Source organism: Pararge aegeria (assembly GCF_905163445.1).
Source record: "Pararge aegeria chromosome W unlocalized genomic scaffold, ilParAegt1.1 SUPER_W_unloc_2, whole genome shotgun sequence".
Taxonomy (NCBI): Eukaryota; Metazoa; Arthropoda; class Insecta; order Lepidoptera; family Nymphalidae; genus Pararge; species Pararge aegeria.
In genome coordinates this window covers 3,564-29,306 of record NW_024396988.1, presented here as the reverse complement: position 1 = coordinate 29,306, position 25,743 = coordinate 3,564, and the positions used below count along the sequence as shown (strand labels likewise).

The following is a 25,743-nucleotide window of genomic DNA, read 5'->3' as shown; positions in this document are numbered from 1 at the left end:
TGATTTGCCATAGGTTACAATACCGTGTGGAAACCATAGGGATATTGGTTTAGTATAACTGACATACCTTTATACTAAACCAATTATAACAGGTTAACAGGTTAATTGAAACAGGTTAACCCGTTACCGTCAAAAGCTGTGGGTTCGATTTCCACAACTGGAAAATGTATGTGCGATGAATGTTTTCAGTGTCTGGGTGCTTATTAGTATATTATAAGTATTTATCAGTGATGACTTACGGTCCAGAAACTTGGTCGCAAACTATGGGCCTCATAAGAAGGCTCAAAGTCACTCAGAGAGCGATGAAAAGAGCTATGTTAGGAGTATTTCTACGTGATCAAATCAGAAATGAGGAGATCCGTAGAACAACCAAAGTTACCGACACAGCTCAATAAGTCGCTTAGCTGCAGTGGCAATGGGCGGGGCACATAGGTCGGAGAGCCGATGAACGTTGGAGTTGGTAAACGCAGCGTTGGTCGACCCCCAACCAGGTCGACATCAAGCGAGTAGGTAGCCGCTGGATACAAGCGGCCTTCAAAACACCTATGTCCAGTGGACGTCAATCAGTTGATTTGATGATGAAGTATTTAACTATATTATTTATAAAAATATTCATAAGTCACAAGCTACGCTTACTTTGGGACTAGTTGGCGATGCGTGTATTGTCATAGTATATATTTATATTTATAAAAGCAATTTGAAACTTCAACTCTATCTTCAACTCTAGCGACGGTCTTCACTATCGAGTTCAAGAAAGCACAAGAGTTTTTTTACTATTTCCTTCCCATAAACTTGGGACGGCCATATCGGAACTCGCTAACAAATCTGAAGTTCTTCAGTATGGCCCTGAATTTCCCCTTTTTCTTCAAACGGCCCATGTGCTGCAGAGTCCTGATTGCGGGCATAAAGCGATACACTGCGTTCATCTCGTCACCCATACAGAATAGGAACGAGGATTCCACGTAAGCTAGAAAAGAAAATAAAAATCGTTTCGAAAATTTTCATCATCTCATCATTCTCAGCGAATAATTAATGATTCCACTTCTAGATACAGACCTTTCATAGGAGAAAAGATTTAAAAGCTGATTTAATCACGCCAGGGTGATTACGACACATGCTTGCGATAGGCGTAAATGTTGCCATCTTTGCTGTCAAACGTTACTTTTGCATATTAATTGTATGCAAAATTGATGTATGGCAGCAATAATCGCAAGATTGAAGCCCGTCTCAAGCCTTTTATGAGGTACGATTTCAATCTGCCTTAAGTAAATTTTCAATATTTAATCTATCCGTGATCCGATTTATTACTTAGCAACGTTGTTGTTAGCGGTGATAGCGCATTGGGCACGGGAATTCGAGTTCGAATCCCAGCACGTCTAACTTTTATAAGTTATGTGCGTTTTAAGTACCTAATTAAAATAGCACTTGCATCAACGGTAAAGGGAAACAGCGTGAGGAAACCTGCATGCCTGAGAGTTCTACATAATGTTCTCAAAGGTGTGTGGATTCCACCAATTCCTACTGGGCCAGCGTGGTGGACTACGGCCTTACCCCGTTCTCATTGTGGGAGGAGACCAGTGACCAGTGTAGTGGGCCGGTAATGGGTTGATGTGATGGTGATCATGAACGTTGTTATTTTCAAAAAATATATAAGTATATTAAATTTTTTTAACAAATAACTACTTGGCTAAGCAACTTATCATCATATTACAGATAAATAAAAAAAAAATATAAATATACTACGACAATACACACATCGCCATCTAGCGCCAAAGTAAGCGCAGCTTGTGTTATGGGTACTAAGATAACTGATGAATATTTTTTATGAATGATATGCATAAATACTTATAATATATAGATAAACACCTAGACACTGAAAAACATTCATGTTCATCACACAAATATTGTTCAGTGGGAATCGAACCCACGGCCTTGGACTCAGAAAGCAGGGTCGCTGCCCACTGCGCCAAACGGCGGTCAGATAGATTGAATGTAGAAAACGGACGTTAAACGAGACCCCAATTAAGGCCGTTGTTCCTATCTACTTAATATGTAAGAAACTTACAGGAACCCTTTGTAAAAAACTTACAGGAGCTATGTGAGGTACTGCTCTTATTTTCCCAGAACATCTTGCACTGTGCCACGTCCATGAAGCAATGGTTCTGGAACATTAGCGACGGCTCTCGAGCTACCACACCAGGAACACCGCAGACAGGGGCGTAAGTGTCTGGACATTTCTGTATAATAAATGCATATTTAGCTTCATCATGGCCATTATCAACCCACTATCGGTAACAACAGAGCATCCTCAGTATCAGAATTAGGTTTAGGCCGAAGTCCATCGCGCCCGCCAAGTGTGGGTTTGTAGACTTCACAACCCTTTGAACATGTTTAGTAGTAGTAGAAAGCTTTTTGTGACAGAGCTCGTCGTTGAAGTACTACCGCCGAGCTTATGTCTGCCGCTAAGCCGCATTATTGCAATGCTGTGATCTGGTCTGTAGAGCGTGGTTATCGTTTTAATTACATGAGGGCGAGGCACAGAAAGAAAGAGTGGCATTCCTTGCTGTTGCCTTGTTTATATGAGATGGTGTACCACAACACATCTGCTTGGTTCGGTAACTATAATTAAAAAAAAAAACATCATGGAGAACTCTCAGTTTTTATCATGATATTTTCCTTCACGGTTAATGCAATTGATATTGAATTGTGTAAAACGCGCTTAACTCAGAAAAGTAGAGCTGGAGATTGAAATCCGTCCCCCCTGTAAGGGAGTCTAAATTTCTAACTACCAAGGCTATTAACGAATTTTTTTGCTTTAAACGAATGTTACCATTTGCCACCTACCTACGCTCCGCCATATTACAAGTTGTGACGTCATGCATCATAACAAAATTCATTCTTATAGAATTACTTAACTAGTAATAACTTGCTTTTTATAATTCGTAACAACACTATCTAATTATTTTATGTTTAACTAATATCGTAAAATATTGTTGTTTAACCGGTGACTGAGCCGTATAAAAGTAGAAGCATTGCATTGTCAAACATTCATTCTGTATCACGTACTTTATGGGGAATCTCTGGCGGTAATAGATCAAATGTAATAAGTGAAAACGAGTATTATTCAAGTCTTATCCCTACGTTCTCCAACACGTACTTATTCGTACTCCGCGATAGTTGATACCTTTAATCTGTCGGTCCCGGTTGTTATTTTTAGTTAGAACGCTACAACCCCCGCAACCCCCAATTCTTGAGAGTCTACCCTCTTATCCTTTAATCCCATGACAGAGGAGGTATTTGTCCGGAATTTTGACATTGATTCCACTACAAGTCAGCCAATATCTCATATCTGTAATCTTACCAAAACAATGGTGTAAGTTATGATGCAGTCCGAGATAGTGGAGGAATTGCCTATTAGGGTAGGGGCAGATATATCTAGCTCGTACCCAGTGGCATGCATAGAGGGTATGCACAGGGTATGCAGACGATATAAAATAAAGAAAATCTCCAGAATGAGTTATAAAAGCTTAAGGGTAGGCTTTTTATAACTCTTACAATGCCTATCCTTAAGTTTTTTACAACTCGTACTGGAGATTCTTTTCATTTTATATCATCTGCATACTCTGTGCATACCCTCTATGCACGCCACTGCTCGTTACCTTTAATTGATCTCTACGCGGCATCGTACCGATCGCTTGGCGGTAGGCTAGTTAGTTAGGACAGTAACTAGCTACAAGAGAAAGTAATTTTGAGAGATCATGTTCTGAAAACCTTCTCCTCGCCCAGTGGCATGCATACAGAGTATACGCAGTTAATGCACTAAGCGGATAATATAAATGGAAATAGTAAGAGTTATAAAAAGCCTACCATTAAGTTTTTATAACTCTCTCTGATTTTCTTTCATTTTATATCATCTGAATACCCTGGGCATACCCTCTATGCACGTCATGGTTATCTCGTAAGGCCTTCGCCCAGCAATGGGATAATGAAAACTGCTAATTATAACAAGAGATTAATAAAATTAAACGGATCAAAAACTTACAAAAGGACATTTATGGTAGCACGAAGAAAGAGTTGGCCTGCAAAAAGTATCGTTGCTGATGTTTTCCGGCTTTGAAATCCAGGGTACAAATACTTGTACCGGCCCCGCATATTTCAGCAACTTCCTTCTAGTATTCAAAGGAACTTCCTTTAAAGGCAAATCAAATACGTGCGACGCAGCAAAGAATGTATCTATGGAATCGTTTATATTGTCGTAATGTCCGAACATTTTACTGTTTACTACAACCAAACTTTCTTTGATTCCTTCTTTATTCCCTTCACTACTTTGCTTATAGGTTTGGTTTTCTTCTCTAACGGCTATAGTCTTGCTGAGTTCAAACACATTTTTGGTAAACGCTTTTTTACTTTTTATATCTTCTTTACTATTATTAAACTCAGCTTTACATAAAAAAAGATCTGTTATTGTAAATGGCAGATCATTGTTACAATTGTACTTAGTCAATTCGCAATTATTTTCAAAAAGTCTTATCTTATAGCCAATACCATCATGCCTTAATCCACATATCTCAGTGTAATCACATATAACACCACATTGATCTGCTTTTTTTAATTCAACGAGAGCATTTATATTTCCTTCACTAATTTTCATGTAATCATCAGATATATTGTAATCTGTTCCAAATAATTGATCACAGTATTCCGTATTAATTAATCCGTAAGCTGAAAGAAAGGTGCATTTTAATCACAGTCATAATTACGATACCGTTTTTAATCATAATCTAAATGACGACGATTAATTGATTCCCAGCTTGTTACATTAACGGCTGTCAGTATATAATTATATTTTATAATCTGCCCATGCGTTGACGCTTAAAATTAAATTTTCGCCAACTGTGCGAAATTAACGCGTTGTATACCTACAAGCGTTACTAAAAATAAATGTTAATAAATTACTACCTTAACGAGGCAGTTTTTAAAACATTGACGTTGTTTTTCAAAGGGTGTATTTAACTCTCTTGCTGCGAAAACAAACAAACAATGGCACCTATTAAAATTAAAAATCCAATAAACGCTGAATTTAATAACGCGAAAAACATAATTAAAACATTACACCTCACTGGTCAAAGGAGTTCGCTCGAAAATGAATACGTATCAATTATTAGGTGCACTGACTATGCAATATGAAATTTTACCAATCATAAAATCACGAATAAATATTGAATATTTCGGTGCAGTGTGTGTAAATCAGTGTACTTGAGCGTGGGGCGTAATGAAGTGCATCGAGGCAGAGGGTGGTGTACGTTACATTTTTACCCTCCATTTTAGTTAGGGCTGGCGGATCACTCTGAATACCGAATGTCTATCCCAGATTTATCCTACCTGGAAACGTGCAATTACTATAGTTATACTTTCTTTTATAATTTGTTTTTTTAATATTTGATTGGTTTCAAGCAGTATTAATGTCTTGAACACTATGCTTACACGAACATAGGTACCTACCTATGTTTTTGTTCCTACGAGAAAAACCTGCGACTTCCCAATATCGTATCGATAATTTATGAGAGACAAAGAGATTTACTCACTGATTCATTGACATACCGACCTACTATTCACGAAATCCCAGAAGCGAATAAGTCTACGAATTTGTGACTTAATAATTAAGTTCGTTTTAGGGTGTTCAGTGAAAAAGTAAGCGTCAAAAGACACCGACGCTCGTGGACAAAAAAACCTGCAGATTTTTTTTAAACAATATGCCGTGCGATAGCGGCAGATCAAAATACGTTTGTCACCACCCCACTTCTCCGGCGGGTGTCGTTCGAGGCGTTAAAGGAACGGAATTTTGGGCTTTCAGTGTGGTGTGGTGTAGATGTTATTAATTAAGCCGTCAGATATGTTTGGTTTTATCGTATTATAGCAAATTAAGCTTAATTCATTGTTTAGCGGTAGATTTTTAGATTTTTTTGTCCCAATGCTGGGCACAGGACCCACCACGCTGAACCAATGCGAGTTGGTGGGTTCACGAATATTATCGCAAGTGATGTTAACCGGGACCGACGGTTTAATGTGCTCTTCGTGGCACGGTGGTTAACGCAGCTAATTTTCTAACTTAATGTTCTCAGAAAATAAACAATACCTCAAAAATTTTGTTCCGACCCGGCATTCAAACCTAGAACTTCAGCTGGATCAAAGAGAACATCATAAGAAAGGATTTTATGAAAATCCACGCAGCCCTAAGGCATAAAAATTGCATAAAAGTTGGATGAAAATTGATAAAATATGTTTACCGTTCGCCTCGTCAACATTGCATCCGTACTTCAACAATTCGCATTCGTTTTGAAATACTTTCAGACGGAATCCTTGCCCCTCGGCCCGCAGTCCGCAAGTCTTACTAATATGTCCGCTCTGGCAGTTCAATCTTGAGCAAAATTCAATTTTCTCCACATCTATAACATTGTTAACCTAGACCAATAAAGAAATTGGATTGCAAAATTGATAACTTTCATTTCAATATATTTATGTTTATTGTCTGGATATTAAATATACATGTTGGAATCTCAAAGTCTGTATCATATTAAACTACTGTAAAAATGATTTGTATATTTTTCTTGGTGCACCAATATCGAGTAATATTTCATATTCTTCATATTTCACTTTTAGTAGGTACAGACTACGGATAATAATCTAGAACAATTTAAAACAAATCCTTGGTGTTTTTTTCAACTAACCAAGTAACGTGAATATAGAATTGAAATACTCGTAGTTAAAGGAGAACAAAAACTCAACACACACAAACCAAAACGACCGCGCTAGCACGTCCGTATTAAAACCTATAAAATATTATAAAAAAAGTCGGAGTAGTTATGAAGCATTTTTAAACACTTCAACTGAAAAATTGATTAAAAGGTCACAGCGCGCAGCGTGAAATAACACATCTTAATTATTCCGACCTTATGCCACGTTTGTTTTCGTCAGCAGGCTAGTCCTGTGTAGACTCAGTTACAATAAAACCCCTTTATTTTACTATGTAACAATAAATACGCATACAATTGATTTTGACATAGTCCTAATCAAGATGAGGGCAACGTAAATAGGTATAGCGATTAATGTTATAAGCGATGCTAGCCCATTAGGTTAGGACTTCGGCTTCACTTTCGTACAGATACTGGGAAACATGGCAGAGCTCGATTCACTGCTCATAATTTCTGAGGTATCATTAGGTTTCTTTAAAAGTGGTACACATTAATTATCGAACAAACAAAGAAAAACGATCAAACTTCATTCGTTTCCTTTTTTAGGGTCAACTAAAAAACTAAATAGGTAAATTCATAGTTTTAAAAGTAAGTATTTATAATTTCTGAATTTTCTCTGGTCTGGTGGCAGGCTTTGGCCGTGGCTAGTTACCACCCTACCGACAAAGACTTGCCGCTGAGCGATTTAGTTTTCCGGTGCGATGTGGCGTGGAAAACGATTAGAGATCACTACCACGATTAGAGATTAGCATGACTACCATACTCCAAAAAATAATAACGAAGTAAGATATTCATATAAAAAAGAATGTGATTGTTCAAAATTAGACATATTTTTTTCTTATTTTACTACTAGTTTAACCCTTTGTCTGTAATTGCTGGTGGAAAGTGATGTACTCTCCACTGCACCAGGGAAGTTGCCAAAACGCTAACACCCGAAGTATATTTTATAGCCAAATGACTTTTTAATATTGTGTTGTAAAGTCAACATCTCCTGGGGATGCTTTGTGGCCGTTTTCACTCACGAAGAACAAGGCAGTCCCTTTATAATCGGGAATTGGTGTCGGTTTAAATTTAGTAGCCAGTTATCTATTTAGGTTTAAACCCAACAAGAGGGGCATGCCGTAGTGGGTTTAGTTTGGGTATACCCCTTTCAGAGGTCCCACATAACCTCCGTCCTGCCCAAGGGTCCTGCCCATATATATAATAGGAATCTTGGAATCAGCTCCTACGATTTTCATGAAATTTAGTATACAGGGGGTTTCGGGGGCGATAAATCGATCTAGCTAGGATTTATTTATATTGGAATCTCGGAATCATTTATATTGGACATATGACTATTTTTTTAAGTCGACTCATTCGCGGACGAAGTCCGAAGTAGTAGTAAGTAGTAGTCATAAATAACATGAATGTTTTTCAGTGTCTGGGTGTTTATATGTATATTATAAGTATTTATGTATATAGTATGTGTGGGTACTAAGATAACTGATGAGTATTCATTAAAATATTCATCAGTTATCTTAGTACCCACACAACACAAGCTACGCTTACTTTGGGACTAGATGGCGGTGTGTGTATTGTCATAGTATATTTATTTATTTATTTATTGGCGGACCATGATGGTTGGTGGAATACCATCGCCCATAAACATAGCAAGACTTCGTAGGGCATGCTGGGAACACGTCTTGCAACGTGCCGCCCAGTGCCCATAAACCTGAGGCGTGAGTGTTAAACCTCAAAAGCCTGTAATTAATTGTGAGGTGATATTAAACCACGGTCTAAGCAAAATAGAAAACACCTGCTTCTTATAATATGATGGCTCATTTTAATAATGAACCCCTAATAAATTCGTTGGTGAATTCATTTTAGTATTACATTTGAATGACGAAACCCAAAATATGTAGGCACAATGTATGAACACCAAAACCGTGAATATTTCGGCCGTCGGTGAATGTATTTCGGTAACATCAGGTATTGATTTTCGGCTTTGTGTGATTTACATTGTTCCGTGTACCTGCGGATGGCTGAATGCTCTACGTATTTCAGGTATATACTACGGCAGTCAGCACTGATAATTATCAGTAAGAGGCGTGGCTACATCAAGTATCTTGCTTCCGATTGGTAGGTATAGTTCGTATTGATTTATAAACTGGTTAACACCCACCCATGTTTTTTCAGGGTTCCGTTACCATACAAGAAAACCCTGTAAACAATTGCTCACAATGCAAACCTTTCCATAAATTTAAAGCATGCATTCGTTAAAAAATTTGCCCGCGACTTTTTTTCGACGTCATAACATCAGTTTAGCTGCGAAGCCGTGGTTGTTTAACAAAGGTTTTTTTTAATAAAGAGTAAAGCTTTTGCAGCCTTCTTTGTAGAATCTGCCGTCCGAATCGGTGGTAGAGTAAAGCCTGTAAGTATATTTGGCGTTTTAAAATTGTTTATAAAGTAAGCCTAATTGATTTAAATAATTTTATGAAATAATGAATGAAGGATCGTGCGCTCTTTGGCAGTTTAAGTAAGCGTAAATTGTGAAGGAAGAAGGGAACTTCGTACCTCCGGGCTGCTACTGAAAACTTTCGAACAAATACCAAACAACTTTTGGCGCGACCCTAAAAAACCGATATCAAGCTAAAACAAGTTTTCAAGTATCTAGGTCTATGGCAGTGTAAATAAGAGCAAAGGCTCTGAAATGAAATTAACCAATGTCTATCTCCGGGCTTTTCTAATTTTCACTCCAACACTCAGCAAATTCAGGAAGGCACGAGAAAAAAATAAACCGACATAGAGCTTAAAACATAAACCCAAATATCTATTACTAAACGTGGCATCACGTTGAAATAGTTACACAGTGCTTTTCCACGCTCTGACATCAAAAGGTTTTCCCAATTGAAGTATAAGAAAACACTGCATAACTAGCCGCATATTCCTAAACCGACCTCAAGCTAAAACCCACCAACGCGCATTGATACGGCTTGGTGGATCTGCTTTAAACCCTTATATATAAATAATAACGATAATATTAATAATATAAGTTTAATATAAGTTTTTAATTACGGTGCGTGGATCAGAAAATGCTTTATAACTTCCAGATATTTTAATAAATTGATGACAAATGTGCTAAATATTATATTTTAATTGGTGAATTGTAATATCAAGAAATCATTAAAATTATATTTGATTCACAGGCAATTATCATCACTTAGTGTCGGTGGGTATTTTAATAACGGGTACATTTTCGATACGCTTCAGTCTTATGTGAGATTCGGACGATGAAAAGATACATCATGGTGCCTTAGTCGTTATAAATTGTTAAAAATTATAACCACTATACCAACGAGGTACTCGAAAAATCATTGAAAAAAATAAACCATTTCTACCGGACATCGAGCAAGAAGGGGTGAGTCCCCCTATCGAATCGGGGGCAGTGAATTTGCGTTTTATGCTATGTAATTTACGTAAACATGTTTGATACCACAGAATTTAATTAAAACAGACTGACATACCTTTGACGAACCTTCAGAACACAAGGTGTGCTATGGCATAATAAGTGAAGGTCCTAGGTTCAAGCAGGGGCAAGTTGGGAATTTATAATTACTGTACTCTATTCTGGCCAAGACATATGATAAACCGATTTCTCTTTCCAGTACGAAATCGCGTAGAAACAAAGTGCTCCCACTCTAACGAGATGGGGATTGGGATAGCTTGAACTCTGCCTGAGGCAGTAGAAAAGCTTTTATAATGAAAGGTAGCTACCCGTCACTATACAAGCGGCGGCGACCGCCTCAACAGGGAAGCTGACAAATCGCTGTATGTACTCTTGACAGGTAGGCCGCTAACATTTTAGATAGCATCACCAGGTGAGATTGCAGTGAAGAGCTGAATATTCATGAATTAAAAAAATTAAAGACCGATATAACCCTGCTTACTGCTTTAATGCGAATGTCTTATGTCTGTAATGTTTGTTTATCCGCTACGAATGGTGCGCGTATTAACCCACTTGTACTATTTGCGTGTAATTATATTATACGTGTGCACATCGTCCATCCCTACAATCTTTTAAATCTGTATATTTGTTCATGGTAGCGACGGCGTAAACTGCGTTCGTATACTTAAAACTAACTTTAACGTATACAAAACGTGTTCTTACTTAATAAAAAGCTCTCATAAACTTCGCCTGACGATCTTTTTTTTATCAACGTCTCACGTTTTCGTTTCTGCACGACATAGTACCGGAACGCTATGACTTAGCGTGCCGGTACGAATAATTAACGTCCCAGCAGTGGGACGTTAGTATGCTATTGATTAAGCCCATAATATGAGGCTTGCTTAGATTACCGTGACTTTTCAGGGATTCATATATTATTACGACTTTCTAAAAAAGCTTTTAATGACTTTCCTTACTTTTTTCTTACTTACCTGATTAACGCATAAAATAGATTAATTACAGAATGATCGAGAAAATACAACTTGTTTTTCGTGTTTAGCTTTACAAATACACCTCTTACGTTTTTAACGCCAAGCTCCTATTGTCATTATAATGAGTTGTTTTTATACCTTTCGAAGGGCAGGTATCAAAGGTTACGTAATTGAGGAAAATTCTCGGGAAAATTGTAATGGAAATAAAAGACGTCTATTTGTTTGGTAATTAATTATGTTGACATGGATTGGATCTAATTATTTACTCCTTTAATTGGTCGACCTCCTTGGCGCGCTGGTGAGTGCGGTAGGATATGGCCTTATAAGTGGGAGATCCCGGGTTTGATTCCCGGTGGGGTATTTGGATCTTTTTTTAAATTTTGGTCTCCACCGTACCGACCATGACGTGTCGCCAAGTGAGCGTTAAGCGTTCCGGTACGATGTCTTGTAGAAACCAAAAGGCAAAGATCATCATTTAAGATGAGATGAAAGTCACGAGCTAGTTTCGAGTGGAGTAGCAAATAATAAAATTTAGGTACTGTTACAGTAATTTTATAAAGTGGGTAACTTTTGATAACTTTAAATTCATATTGGCCAGATTTTTTATAATTTTTTTTAGGTTTTTTTATAAATACGCTATTATTATTATTATTTAGTAAAAAAATAGTATTCAAGAAACAATTAAAATTATATTTGTCTGTATGTCATGAATTTATGTTGTACAATAAAAAATCATGACATTGAGTAATGAGTTGGTGGGTATTTTGATATAAATACGACATTATCGATACACCGTCAGTTCTGCATGGACTCGAACCATACAAAGATACCTCCATGTCTCTTAGTCGTTATCAGTAGTGAGATCTAAGAGTTGAATACTAGCTTTTACCGATGACTTCGCTTGCGTAACTACAGTTTTTTGTCAATTTATGATTTATCTAGTCCTTTTCTAAGTTAAAACGTGTAAACAAGAATTCATGACGATGGGCGTAGTAGTTAAGTAAGACGTGAAAGTTTGATTAACAAAGTCACTTATTAGTTAGTCATTCTGTCTCAGTTATAAAAGGGCCTAGAACCCACAGTCCAGCCGTGCAGTAGGACTGCAGATATTTGTAAAAAAAACGGTTAGCCTCGCACAGCTAGAATGTTTCTCTGAATTCATATTCTCAATTCATAATCTTAAATTTTAACAACTTGCATTTCGGTTTTCATTTACACGTTGTATCTATCTATCTACATATATATATATATAAAAGAGAAAGTGTGTGGGTATGTTCCGTATAGGCTCCGAAACGGCTGAACCGATTTCAATGAAACTTTCAGGGAATCTCCGGATTGACCTGGCGAGTAATCCTGTAAAGTTTGGTGACGATCGGAGCACTCCGATTTTTGAACTGTCAAATACAGCTTTTATTTACTATAATGAAAACTATTGTTGGGTGTACATGAGTGTAGATAATGATCTTCACCCGCTCGAGAAGAGAATAGAAGAGAATGAATACGGGGAGAAATAAATGATTAAATATATTAAGAGACATAAATTAAAAATTTAATGATGTAAGTTTATTGTTTAAATAAAATAAAGCGAAATCTGGGTACGCTAGTAATATATAATTCAAAAAAGGGTTTCGAAGACCCAACTCGACCGACAAAGTAACAAAAGTAGTCGAGACTGGACTATCAGGGTTAAACGTGTTAACGGCAGCGACGTCGTATTGAATGACGTGCTTAGATCGAGAGTGCCTGTCGATAACGTGACGTCCAGCTCTTTGTTCTGACTTTATATGATCCCCTTTGTTGCGCGAAAATAACATGAAAGCCGAGAGAGTTTTTCCAAGCAAAATATCGGACTACGTCTCAACGTTAGATTGGCATGAACTACTATTTCTCTCGGGAAACACGATAAGCTTTGTTAGAAATAAAAGGAGTACTATTACAACTCTGACAAAAGCAACTGCAATGTATATTTTACCCTTTCAATATCTTTGGTACAGAACAATGGCAGCGCCATTATGAGCGTTGACATGAGCGGATAAGATTTCAGTATGCAACACAACATTGAATTGACAGCCGGTTGGCGCAGTGGGCAACGTCTGTCTGTCTGCATCTAAGGCCGTGGGTTCGATTCCCAGAAATGTTTGTGTGAATGTTGTCATGAATGTTTTTCAGTGTCTAGGTGTTTATAAGTATTTATGTGTATTATATTCACAAAAAATATTCATCAGCTATCATAGAACGCATAATACAAGCTACGCTTACTTTGGGGCTAGAGGGTGATGTGTGTATTGTCGTAGTATATTTATTTTATTATTTATTCATTTATTAAGCGTTATAAATTCAAACAATTGATTTTTTGTTTCCAATTTACCTTAGATTAAGAAAGCAGAGTCGCTGCCCACTGCGCCAATCGGCCGTCAAATGTGTATGTGTGTATGTGTTACTATATATAACAACTCCAATCTTCCTGCAACATTTTAGTTCGACTTTTATTTATAAAAGTTATAATTTAAATTTATCCCTACTAATATTATTAATGTCAATGTAAGTTTGTTTGTTACGTGTTCACGCAAAACTACTTAACCGATCTTCATGAAACTTTGTACACATATTTTTGGAAGTGTTACAAATAATATAGGATACTTTCTATCCCGTCATTAACCTCGGTTCCTTTGTTGAAAGTGGTTGACGATTTTACACCATACCTCCGACAAATTATAACCTATTTATATAATTATTTTTGTACTATAGAGGTTATAATATGTGTTTAATTTTGCTTAAACTGCGTAGATCTGATGAATGTGGTTGGAGATAGAGGACAGAACTCCTCAGCGGACAGCAGCAAATTTAAGGCGCTACTGAATACATTAATTTTTTTTAGAACTACAACTAAATTGAATGCCACATCAAAAAACAAAATCAAACGCAGACGAAGTCGCGGGCGGGCAACAGCTAGTATAAAATAAAATTTATAAAAACACACGTTTCTTTTTAAAGTTCTTTCTATATATTTTCTATACATACTTTACTAAAAAGGTATGACTAGTTGATTTACATTGTGAGACAAGAGAAAAAAAATTGAGTGTACTAAATTTAGAAGGGCGCGTTAAAATTAAAATAATTACTGCATCGCTACGAGATGTTCATTTCAGAACGCATAGGGTTACATATGCAATTAGCAGCACCTACCAACATCAAAGGTCTGCCGTCGACAGGCTCGTTCAATCAATATCGAATATGCTGCCCCAGGCGCTTGTCAATATGTCCGTAACGTCCACTTGCACCGGAAGCTTGTTTCAGTATCATGTTCGGACGTGTTTATAAACAGGATACATATATATAATACCTTTAAACGCAAACAGTTCTTGTATACATCAAAAACATATATGTTTTTTTTTCTTTGTTCCAATACTAGTTAGCCCTTGATCGCAATGACGTTAACGGGCTAACCTGTTAGGGGAAATGGTACCGCTGCGTTGGGAGGTCGTCAAAATGTATAGAAATAAACTAGCGGACCCCAGCGCAAACTGCCGGGCTGATTTGTGAATATAAACCATCCAGGGTGCCCATACCAAAAAATCGTTCAAATCGGTCCAGCCGTTTAGGAGGAGTTCAGTGACATACACACGCACACAAGAAATATATATATAAAGATATACCAAAACAATACACATGTCGCCATCTTATCCTCAAGTAAGCGTCGCTTGTCGTACCTACTAAGTGGAGAGATGAATATTTTTATGAATATTATATTTACATAAATACTTATTAGGTATATACAAATAAACACCCAGACAATGAGAAACATTCATATTCATCACACACACATCTTCCATTTGTGGGTATCAAACCCAGCAGCCTTGGAATTAAATATGTAATATTATGTATAATATATATATATATATATATATATATATGTATATATATACACATATATATAGGGGTTTTTACATAATATAATACAGGGGTTTCGCGGGCGATAAATCGATATTGCTAGGTAATACGTCGTTTTACCCGTGTTTTCAGGAAATGAACCGTGTTTTCGTGACAATATCATTAGCTCGGGTGGAAAATCGGACGGTCCCCAAACCACAAGAATCACTGTTGAACTAAAGGGTTGTCACAACGAGCGGATTTCGCAATTATCACGCTGGGCAGTCGGGTTGATTTCGAGTCCAGATTATTGTTTTTTTTCCCTCTTTTTGCTCGGTATTTTTTTCCTGATTCACCGAAAAGAAATGTGTAGCAAAAGCGTGGCCGCGCTGAACATCTGAATTTTGTTAGATTTTTTTTATTTAATGAAATCATCAATCAACCAATTGAGGGCTTTTAGAAAAAAACCCACGGTCCTGTGCGGCTTGTTTCCAGCGGCTCCCAACAACTCGCTTGATGTCGTCTGTCCACCTCGTCGGCGGTCAAGCTGCGTTTACCGGTGCGGGATCGCCATTTCATCACCTTTGGACTCCAACGTCCATCGGCTATGCTCGGAGCTATCTTGCCACGACTCGTTGAACTATGTCGATAACTCTATAAATAGTGTCGGTAACTCTTCTTTGACAAAATACGTAAAAATATTAATGTTCCTTGGCTCGATGAGAGGATACCTGAAGCCTTAACAACTAGGCTATCACTTTTTATTAGACATGTAAATATTTTATTATATCTAAAATAGTTAATTTATTTTGGAAACGTTTCATTTTTTGTTTGTGCTTGGATCCATGAAGGAGCTTACAGCTAAGTATGAACGGGCGTGTTCAAAACTGCATAAACCGACCGACCGATGGGAAAACACGCGTACTAAGCTTCTTAATATATACAATGCTGCGAAATGTAATGCTCGGAATTTGGCGAAGACACAGATCTGCTGAAAAATGTAGTTACCACCTATACAAAGTATTAGTAGATATAGGTAAGTAGTGTTTTGTTGGAATTTAGTCGGACTTAGTGCTTACACGTCGGCGGTTTCCAACGCGCACCTGTATAGGAAATATTATTTTCCCGTCATCACAAAGCATTCTGTAATGCGCTTAAATGAATGCGAAACCGTATGAAATACAGAAATTGCTTTCAAATTATTTGAACCGTTCCCCTCACATTCGCTGCATTACGAAACTCGCAAGCTCTCAAAATTGTGCACGTAAAATACCTGAGCTGTTTATGAAGCTTAATTTAATAACACATTATTATTGCGTAATATTGCAGTTTTATTAAAAGTCAACTTTTTATCGGTTTATTTTAACAGGGCACGGGTCTTTTCTCAGCATGAGAATTGTTTAGGCCGTAGCCCACCACGTTGCCCAAGGTCGAGTTGTTCGACTTCACTCGTCTTTGAGAACGTTATGCGGAACGCTCAGGCTTCCTCACGCTGATTCCTTCACTGTCAAGTGGTATTTAAATAGCTCAAAGTAAAATAATACACAAATAAAATCTTATATACCTCCTGCCACACTGAGAAGTTAAGGCCGTAGTCCACCACGCTGGCCCAGTGCAGAATGGTGAACTCCACACACCTTAGGTAACATTATGCAGAACTCTCAGTTATGCAGGTTTCCTCAAGATGTTTTCCTTCACCGTTGAAGAAAGTAACATTTTAATTGCTTAAAATGCACGTAACTTAGAAACTGCGCTATCGCCTATACCTACCAAATCACTGCTGGACCAAAGGGCTGTCGCAACGACAGGGTTTAGCAATTATCACGCTGGGCAGTCGGGTTGATAACCGCAGTAAATGGTAGCATTAGCAGAGATGACGTTGCTCTCCGTCACATTCCTTTAGTCGCCTCGTACGAGACCAGCGGGAACAAGAGGGGTAGTGACAACTTTATTCAGATCTACCTTCACCACACGGCACAAAGTTTCAAATTCATTGAAATACTCATTATTCATTGCTGAAGCGGTGTCATCTAGCTACAGCGCCATCTAGCTACGTTGTTAAAATATTTGGTTGAAATGGGTTGTTACATTCGACAGAAATCTGATGGTAAAAGGAAAATGAAAGCGGACGAAATAAAAACAGAAAAATTTAAGCCCGTTCACGTCTAGCTTGGCTTTTTGGAGTACCATAATAATTCCTCGGTGTACGAGGATTTTTTTTATTAGATTATCCAGCGTGTGTGAAATGCAATTAGGTCCGAGCGCGGCGGTGGATGGGGTGTCTGTCTATTAAGGATCATGATGTGATGAGAGTCGTAAACAAACTGATTTGCATGGGTCTTTTAGTACCTATTGTTTATTTACACTGTTTCTGTATGTTCATCATTCTGTGCTGTATCCCTAATCGATTATGAAGTCATCGTTTCGCTTAGGCGGTATAATACATAATCCGCTGTCGGCACGTCTTTAATAATAATAAATATACGGTTAATATATGGTTGTTGGATCAAGGGTCGGATACAGAAGGCAGTAGTCTTTGAAACGGCACGTATTGTGAGGAGGTTCCTCACTCTGGAGCCTTGATTGCCGGTTGATTGGACATTCAAAAAAACATGTTTTTTCTTATAAATTTTTAAGTGCTTTTTTTTTCAAGCATTGTTAGAATTAAAAAAAAAATTAAAATCAATAAATGATAGAAAGTTATAAATATACTGCGATAAAACACACTTCGCCAATTAGTTCCAACGTAAGGGTAGCTTGTGTTACAAGTACTAAGATAACTGATGAATATTTTTTTGTGTAATATACCTTGCACTATCCCGTTATCTCGTATGTTATATGTTTCTTCAAACAAAGGTTGTCTGGAGGAGATCTTTTTAAGCGATTATTTTGTTGACCTGGCTTTCTATTTATTTGTATGTGCAATAAAGACTTCTTCTTCTAGACACTGAAAAGCATACTTATTCGTCACACAAACATTTTACAGTCGTGGGAATTGAACTTACGTTCTTGGAAGCAGAAAGCAGGGTCGCTGCCCACTGCGCCAGTCGAGCGCCAAACCCTAGGAAGACCTAGAAAATTCAGTAAATTAATAATTTCTCAATTTTTAATGCCACGCCGGTGTTCGTACCTTGGACTTCCCACTTAAATCCACAGCGCTTACAACAGGGAGGTGGTTAAAAAGAGTTCTGTCTCTCGATTATTTTTCGCCCTTCGCCCGCCCTAGCCCACTGACATAATACACCCTCTCCGGCTGCCGATGAGTATTTCATTAAAGCTAGACATCTATAATTGTATGTATCGTTTCGTATTTTTATGAAGGGTAAAGGTTTAGATCAATAGTGTTCTCGATATGTCTCATACAAAACCTCACTGTATGTTGTTTAACTAAATCGATTACGAGGTTTCGATTCCTAAAACTTTTTTGATTGGGTTTATTCACGGCTAAGTTTGTGAGTGTGGAGTTGGTTAGGTCCATAATAATATACACAAACCTAACTGAGAATGGGTGCTCAAGTATCGGTCAATCTAAACTTAATACCGATCTTAAAATGTTCACACGGCAGCTTGAATTTTACCTTTCGTTCGCACGTTTGTATAAGATTAAAGCATTATCCGATGATGCATCCAGAAAATAATAACTAATATCTCAAAATCTGTTGATCGACAAAGTTGTATTACGAAGAAAAGTTACCCAAACTGCATTTGAAGACACATTTACAGCTTTGACTAGAAAAGTTTAGTTAAAAAACTGTACACTTAAACTGCCCATTTTTATTTAAATTCAAATCTAAAAGTTTTGAAATCTCTAGTACCGACGGCGGCGTGATAAATATCGGGGTCTCGAGGTGCATAACTGGAAATTCCAGCATTGGTTAACCACTCCAGTAGGTTAGTACGCCCTAGTTGATATCAAGACTCGCAAGGAGTCTCTCTTGACAAGTAGCTCAAAACTGTGGAGTATGAGATGTTATAACTTTAGTTTTCAAAACTATCAGATTTAAATTGTGCAAAAATGGGCAATTTAAGCCTTAAGTGGGGTAACTAAATATTTATAGTGGATGTTTTAAATGTGTCTTTACTTGCAGCCAGTTTGAGTAACATTTCTTCGTAATACAACTCAGTCAATCAACATAATGTGAAAGTTTAATCGTTATTATCTGGATTGCATCATCTCATGCCAACGTGCACGGCTGTGTGGCAGGCCTAGTAGCAGCCTAGAGTTTAGAGTTACAAGTTAAATTTAGATTGGCCGATACTTGAGAACCTGTTTTAAGTTCGATGTAGTCTTATTAATACGGATTTATTTAATCCATTTTTGAGATGCAATCGATTGAAATTCGCTTTTAACCTGGAGCTCTCTAAATTAGTAATGGAAAACTAAAACCTCTTCCCGTGCAAGCGCGAAGACAAAATTCCATAGTACGATAGATCTTAGGATGCAAATTAAGGAGTAACCTAATTAAAAAACAACAGGTGGGGTCTCAAGGTGCTAGAGTGGTGCATGACTGGAAAGCTTAAAGCATAGGTTTACCACCATAGTAAAAGAAAAGGCGAGTTTAAAATTTGCAGGGAGTGTTCTCAAGTCGCTGTTCACAACCAACACAAGAGTGAAGTCTATGAATAGCATATATACTGAAGATACTATAAGATTATCTGACTTTGCGCTACCGATAAAGCCGTGCCACTAAGCGATAAACCGGCATCGCCAGTACGATGCCGCTTAGGAACTTACTAGTATGGGATTAATATGAATGCCATACCTCTAAGAGGTTAGGCTCTAGGTTGGAACTTGGCCTGAAACACAGCCGTGTACGTTGGTTGGAGATAAACGCATGCCCGGTGTATTCCAGAAAATAACGAATTAAATTTAACACCCAAACAGACTGCATTTGAAGGCAAATTGAAAACTTTAACTGGAGATTTTTAGTTACATCACGCTTCACTGAAATTGCCCACTTTTGTTAAATTTAAGTTTTAAAAGTTTTGAAAACGCTTGTACCGACGGCGGCGTGTAGATAAATTGGCCTACCAATATTAAAACACCTAATGCGATAACCGTTGGGCTCCGAAGGTGCAGGAGTGGTGAATAACTGGAAAGCCCAGCATTGGTTCACCACCGTAGTGACGACAAAAGACGACATTAAAAGTCCACATAAGACTGTGGAGTGTATGAGTGGCATATATATTTGACATCTCAGTGTCAAAATTAGCGCTGTGGTATTATAAAAGGCAGGTTCCAGGTTCTACCTCCGGCAGGAGCAGGCATACAGTGCCAACACTAAAACGGAAAATGGTTCTTATTTTCAATATTTTTGTTGTTGAGTTATATGGAATTTTTAATTAGCTGAGAAATTATTCAGTTAGGTCAGTATGGTATCAAAACTGGATACCGATCATAAAATAGCGTGAAAGGTTGCATACTGCATTCTCTGGGTTGAAACTTTGCCCGACATACTGCCGTCCACGCCAGTATGAGATGAAAGCATGTTTCGATGATGTATTCCAGAAATTAAAGTTGAAAGTTGCATAGTTATACGAAAAAAAGTTATACAAACTGACTGCATTTGAAGTTTCATTAAAAAAATTCACTAGAAAATTTTAGTAACGCAACTGGAAATGTTTAGTTACACCACTTTTCACTTAAATTGCCCATTTCGCTTAAATTTAAGTCATAAAACTTTTTAAGATCATGTTCCGACGGCGGCGTGTAGGTAAATTGGCCTACCAATATCACACATCTAGAAAATGAGATAAACTATTGGGTCTCAAGGTGCAGAAGTAATGCTCGACTGGAAATCCTCATACTAAGAATACATCTAGTAGATGGACAATGGATATCAATAGTCGCAGAGAGTCGCTGTTCACAACCGGCACGAGTTTGTGGAGTATATGAGTAGCATATAACATATGGGGCAAACTTTGTGAGTCAGAGGTGAGCGCTGTGGTTTTATAAGTGGTGGGTTCCGGGATTTATCTCTGGCAGGGGCAGGCGTCTAGCGCCAGCAGGTAAGATCTATTGCTGTCCCAAATAATATCTTCATACTTACACAAAAAAGCATAAATCAATAGTTTCACTATGTCAAGTCCATAAGGCGATTTCTACATGAAATAAATAAATAATAATTATTATTTTAATATTTCTACTTTTAAGTCAGTGAGTTACGCAGTTTCATACTTTTATAGTGATCATCGTTTCATTCATTAGCGGTTAAGTTATGTTATTGTTCACAAATAAATAAATAAAATATAAAAAAATACGGAATTTTCAATCATGTCAGAAATGGTTTGGTTTGGTCCGTATTAAAAAACCGGAATCGGACTAAGAAAAAGTTCTCAAGTATCCATCAATCAAAACTTGATACCAACCTTAAAAAGCAAATGTCTGGAAAATTATTATGATCTCTGAATTTTCTCTGGTTTTGTCTGAGTGGGAGGCTTCGGTCGTGGCTATATTTTGTCAACCTACCAACAAAATCGTGTCGCCAACCGACTAAGCGTTCCGTTATGCTTCACGTATAAACTGATTAGGGGTATAGAATTAATTCAACTGCCATACCTCTAACAGATTAGGGTCTAGGTTAGAACTTGGCCTGCAACACTGCCGTCGTTATGAGATAAAAGCATGCCCCGATGATGTATTCCAGAAAATAATGAATGAAATCTCTTATCCTGTTGATTAAATAAGGTTGTAATACAAAGAAAAGTTACCCAAACCGACTGCATTTGAAGATTAATTGAAAAGTTTTACTGGAAAAGTTTAGCTACACCGCTCTTCACTTAAATTTCCCAGTTTTCTTATATTTAAGAGAGAGAGATGAGTTCGCAAAACTTTTAAAGTTTTGCGAACTCATCTCCCGACGGCGGCGTGAAGACAAATTGACCTACATCTAGTGCGATAAACGTTCGGGTCAAAAGGTGCAGGAGTGGTGCATAACTGAAAAGCCGAACATTGGGTCACCACCATAGTGGGTGGAAAGTCATGTTCCAAATTCGCAAGCAGTTTCTCGCACTCTATATCCGACAGATAACTGTGGACTGTATGAGAAATATATTACGTATAACTTTTGTAGGCTTAAACAAATAAAACTAAAAAAAAAAAAAAAGTAATAAAAAACAAACCAATATGTTTACAATTCATGCGAGCTTGCCATCTGTAATCATAAATCTGTTTCTTTACTTACATCTCTGCAAAGTTGTAGCACTCTGCTTGACAAATGTAAGAAATAAAATATTTTTTTCATAATTTAACTCGACACTGTTACAGTATATTGTATTATCTTACACTATATTCTTTGATATGATATGTAAATTGATTTTTTAAAGAAAATATCCTAGATCGTATCCAATCACAGCTATTGCCTGCATTTATACACGCATGTGGTGGAGATTTTGGTATGAGGTAAAAGCATTTCACGATGATGGATTTCAGGAACTAACGAATAACATATGTTGAAATTTGTGTAAGGAAGAAAAATTATCCAAATAGACTGCATTCGAAGGCACGACATAAAAAATTGACTACATTACACAACTGTTCATTTAAATTGCCCCTTTTGCTTAAATTAAGGTCTTTAAAGTTTTGTAAACTTATGCACCGACGGCGGCCTGTAGATAAAATAGCATTAAACAACTATAGTGTGATGAACGTTGGGATCCCAAGGTGCAGGAGTGGCCCACGACTGGGAATCCCAGCATTGGTTAACCACCCCAGTAGATGGACATCAAGAGCCGCATGGAGTCGCTGTTCACAACCAACACTAGACTATGAAGTGTAACCTTTGTGATGCAGAGGAGAGCGCTGTGATGTTATAAGTGGGAAGTTCTGGGTTCTATCTCCGGCCAGTGCAGTCAGAGAATTTATAATTTCTGTATTTTCTCAGGTTTCGTCTTGGTGGGAGGCTTCGGCCGTGGCAAGTTATCACAGTGTTCCGGCACGATGCCGCGTAGTAATTGATTAGGGGTGTAGAATAAATAAAACTGCCATACTTCTAATCGATTAGGAAATCAAAACTTGGCCTGAAACACTGCCGTACACGTCGGTATGAAATAAACGTATTTCCAAATAATCCACTTAAGAAATAAATGAATACTTTATAACTAAAAACCATATTTTGTTTATTGACAAAGTACAAAGAAAAGTTACCCAATCTGACTGAATTTGAAGACAGTTTTACTACGTTTTACTATGTCCACTGACATGCAGCCGAGATGATGATGCTGATGTTGAAATTAGGTATAAATTATCAATATATCACATATACCCGTCTGTAGGGTTAAACAGAACGTATTATTATGCCCAGCACTGATATGATGATGATCAAAAGTAACGATATAGAAATTGGGTATATATTATCAATAACTGTAAACGGCTGTGTCCTAACTGACAGACAGACAACCTACAACACAAAAAGGGAACTTCAACCTAGGAATTTGAAATTCTGAGACAAAATTCCAAATTCAAAATTCATTTATTTCAAGTAGGCCTAATATAAGCACCTTTTAAACGTCAAGTCTGTCTGTGTGTAGTGACTCTACTACCGGTTTGGAAGGCTTCTACCGAGAAGAAGCCGGCAAGAAACTCAGCAGTTGCTCTTTTCCAACATCAAAAATTTACATTTTACATTTTAACATTCATTTTTCTATCTTGTGAGTGATGAAAGCGGAGCCTGATGCTTCCAAGCAACCTTGTCATTAAGAAACTCATCAGTTGTATAATAACCTCGCTGTAATAAATGTTTTTTAACACATTCTTTAAACTTATGCATTGGTAGGTCCAAAATTACCTTAGGAATAAATCGAAATAGTTCCTAAGCTTACCCAACACCCTCCATATTATATTGTAACGCATACACTTCCTTTAGCCCTAAGGAGTTCGGTGGTAGAAACTTAGAAAGGTCAGGGTAGATGCAAATAGTTCCTGAAAACACTTTCCAAATTGTATTGTAACGGATACTCTATATCTCTTGATCCTTGTAGAGCTATCGAAAACAAATTCTTATTACAAACGTTTCTTTGTTTGCATTACTTAGTATGACAAATTGTGAAATATTTAAATAAACAAACAAACGTTTTGTGTGCTAAAATAAATAAGAATAATAAGGGGATTTTTTTATATGTTTTCTGTTATTGAAGTTGAATATAGTTTGGGGCTAGATAGCGATGTGTGTATTGTCGTAGTAAATTATTTATTTAATGCAAAAAATTGTTTGTATAATAAGACAACTAAATAAAAAAGGGTTCAGTGTAAAATAAACTACTATATATTAAAACGCACATAAAAGAATCCGGCGGCGTATCGACAAATTGGCCTAGAAAAGTTTAGTTGAACTTCAGGAAAAGCGGGGAACTTCGGGGAAGCGAGGGAAAGCGATGGAGAGCGAGGGGAAGCGAGATGAAGTGCCGGAAAACGCCCCCCCCTTCATTGGGCGGATAGTCGTATAGGGTGCCGCCCACCTAGCCAGCCGGAGAGCAGCCGAGAGCAGTCGTTAAGAGAGCTTCGAACGAGTAACACGTCTCACTAACTAAAAGCACACTAGCTCACCTAGTTATATATAATATATATATTATGCAAATAATTTATATGAATATCAATAGTCAAGAATTTTAATGAATTGAGAAAATTTTAATAAGTGATGTTTCTAAAAGTTAAGTTCGTGTTTCATCAAGAGGACTGCGGTAAGTACAACATATTATATATACACTACTATGTCTATTTATGTATGTTTATATAAATATATATGTTCTAATTAAACTATAGTGTTTTTATTATTTTTTTTTAAGTATATGTGCACTTTTTTTTTAATTTTTAATTTTGATAATTTTGTTTTTAAAGTTTTATTTTTATTTTATGCACTTTTAACGTTATTTATTTTTCTTTTATTGTACAATGCTGAGTTTTATATTTATATTTCGATCAAAAAAATGGTTGTGTTTAAATTGTTTGCTAACCGCTGCATAATGTTGCAGAATACGTTGCTATCGGAAAACTTCACTTTCAAGAACCACGGTGCGATAAGTGAACATCGGAAACAGACAGAAAATACCGGAAGAGCATAACGGGACAATAAATCTGCAGTATCTTTTGCAAGCAATAAGTAATGAAAATGCTCAGTTATCGGAATGAACAATTTCGCATTTTTTGGAAATCCCTTGTTTACTGCAGCGGCATATTTACTTCAAGAATCAGCAGGACAGCGGCGCTTGAAAATTTTTATTCTTTAATCAACCCGTTAAAAAGGTAATTATTATTTCTAATATTCAATTATTAATTATTTCTTAATATATTCGAATATTTTAAAACTTGATTAGTTTCCTTTTTGTTTTAAATTGATCTTTGCGCCGTATAAATTGTGACATTTTTAAATTAAAGTATAAGTACTTCGGAAACGGTATTTTATTTTTATTCGTAACAAAAACTAAATTAATTTGTGTTACAGGTCTTTCTTTTCCTGGGATATGAAGGTCAGTAGTAGTATAACAGCTATATTACAGCAGCTGCGGAGACTTCGGAGAAAAATATAACTTTATTTTTTTTTCCTAACGTGGTTTGAACTCTGCGATGCAGATATTATAAGCCTATTTGCATTCATCGATTGCCTGCGAAAACTACAAGGTGTAATTTAAAATACACTGAAGCACAGAAATCAAAAATGAATCCACAGTTTGTTATTCATCGAGACGCAGTTCAATATGTAAAACTACA

The 25,743-nt window shown here is 37.0% G+C and overlaps 1 protein-coding gene across 1 annotated transcript; it reads right to left on the bottom strand.

The window, feature by feature from the left end:
* Positions 1 to 740: 740 nt before the first annotated feature.
* On the bottom strand, positions 741 to 13,179 carry LOC120636806. The gene is made up of 6 exons (XM_039908370.1): positions 13,141 to 13,179; positions 6,288 to 6,462; positions 4,437 to 4,722; positions 4,043 to 4,370; positions 2,090 to 2,237; positions 741 to 967 (listed from the first exon to the last, which is right to left on the bottom strand). Exons 1-6 carry the CDS (start codon positions 13,177 to 13,179, stop codon positions 774 to 776), a joined length of 1,170 nt encoding a protein of 389 aa, XP_039764304.1. The 3' UTR covers positions 741 to 773.
* Between the last annotated feature and the right edge of the window lie 12,564 nt (positions 13,180 to 25,743).

Bases quoted from the DNA above. Each gene is read 5' to 3' on its own strand.
- LOC120636806 (XM_039908370.1), bottom strand. From the start codon at position 13,179: ATGGCGCTGCCATTGTTCTGTACCAAAGATATTGAAAGG. The intron at 4,723-6,287 runs GTAAACATATTT...CCTTTCTTTCAG, and splicing joins CAATGTTGACGAGGCGAACG to CTTACGGATTAATTAATACG. The intron at 968-2,089 runs GTAAGTTTTTTA...TTTCTTTTCTAG, and splicing joins CAGTACCTCACATAGCTCCT to CTTACGTGGAATCCTCGTTC.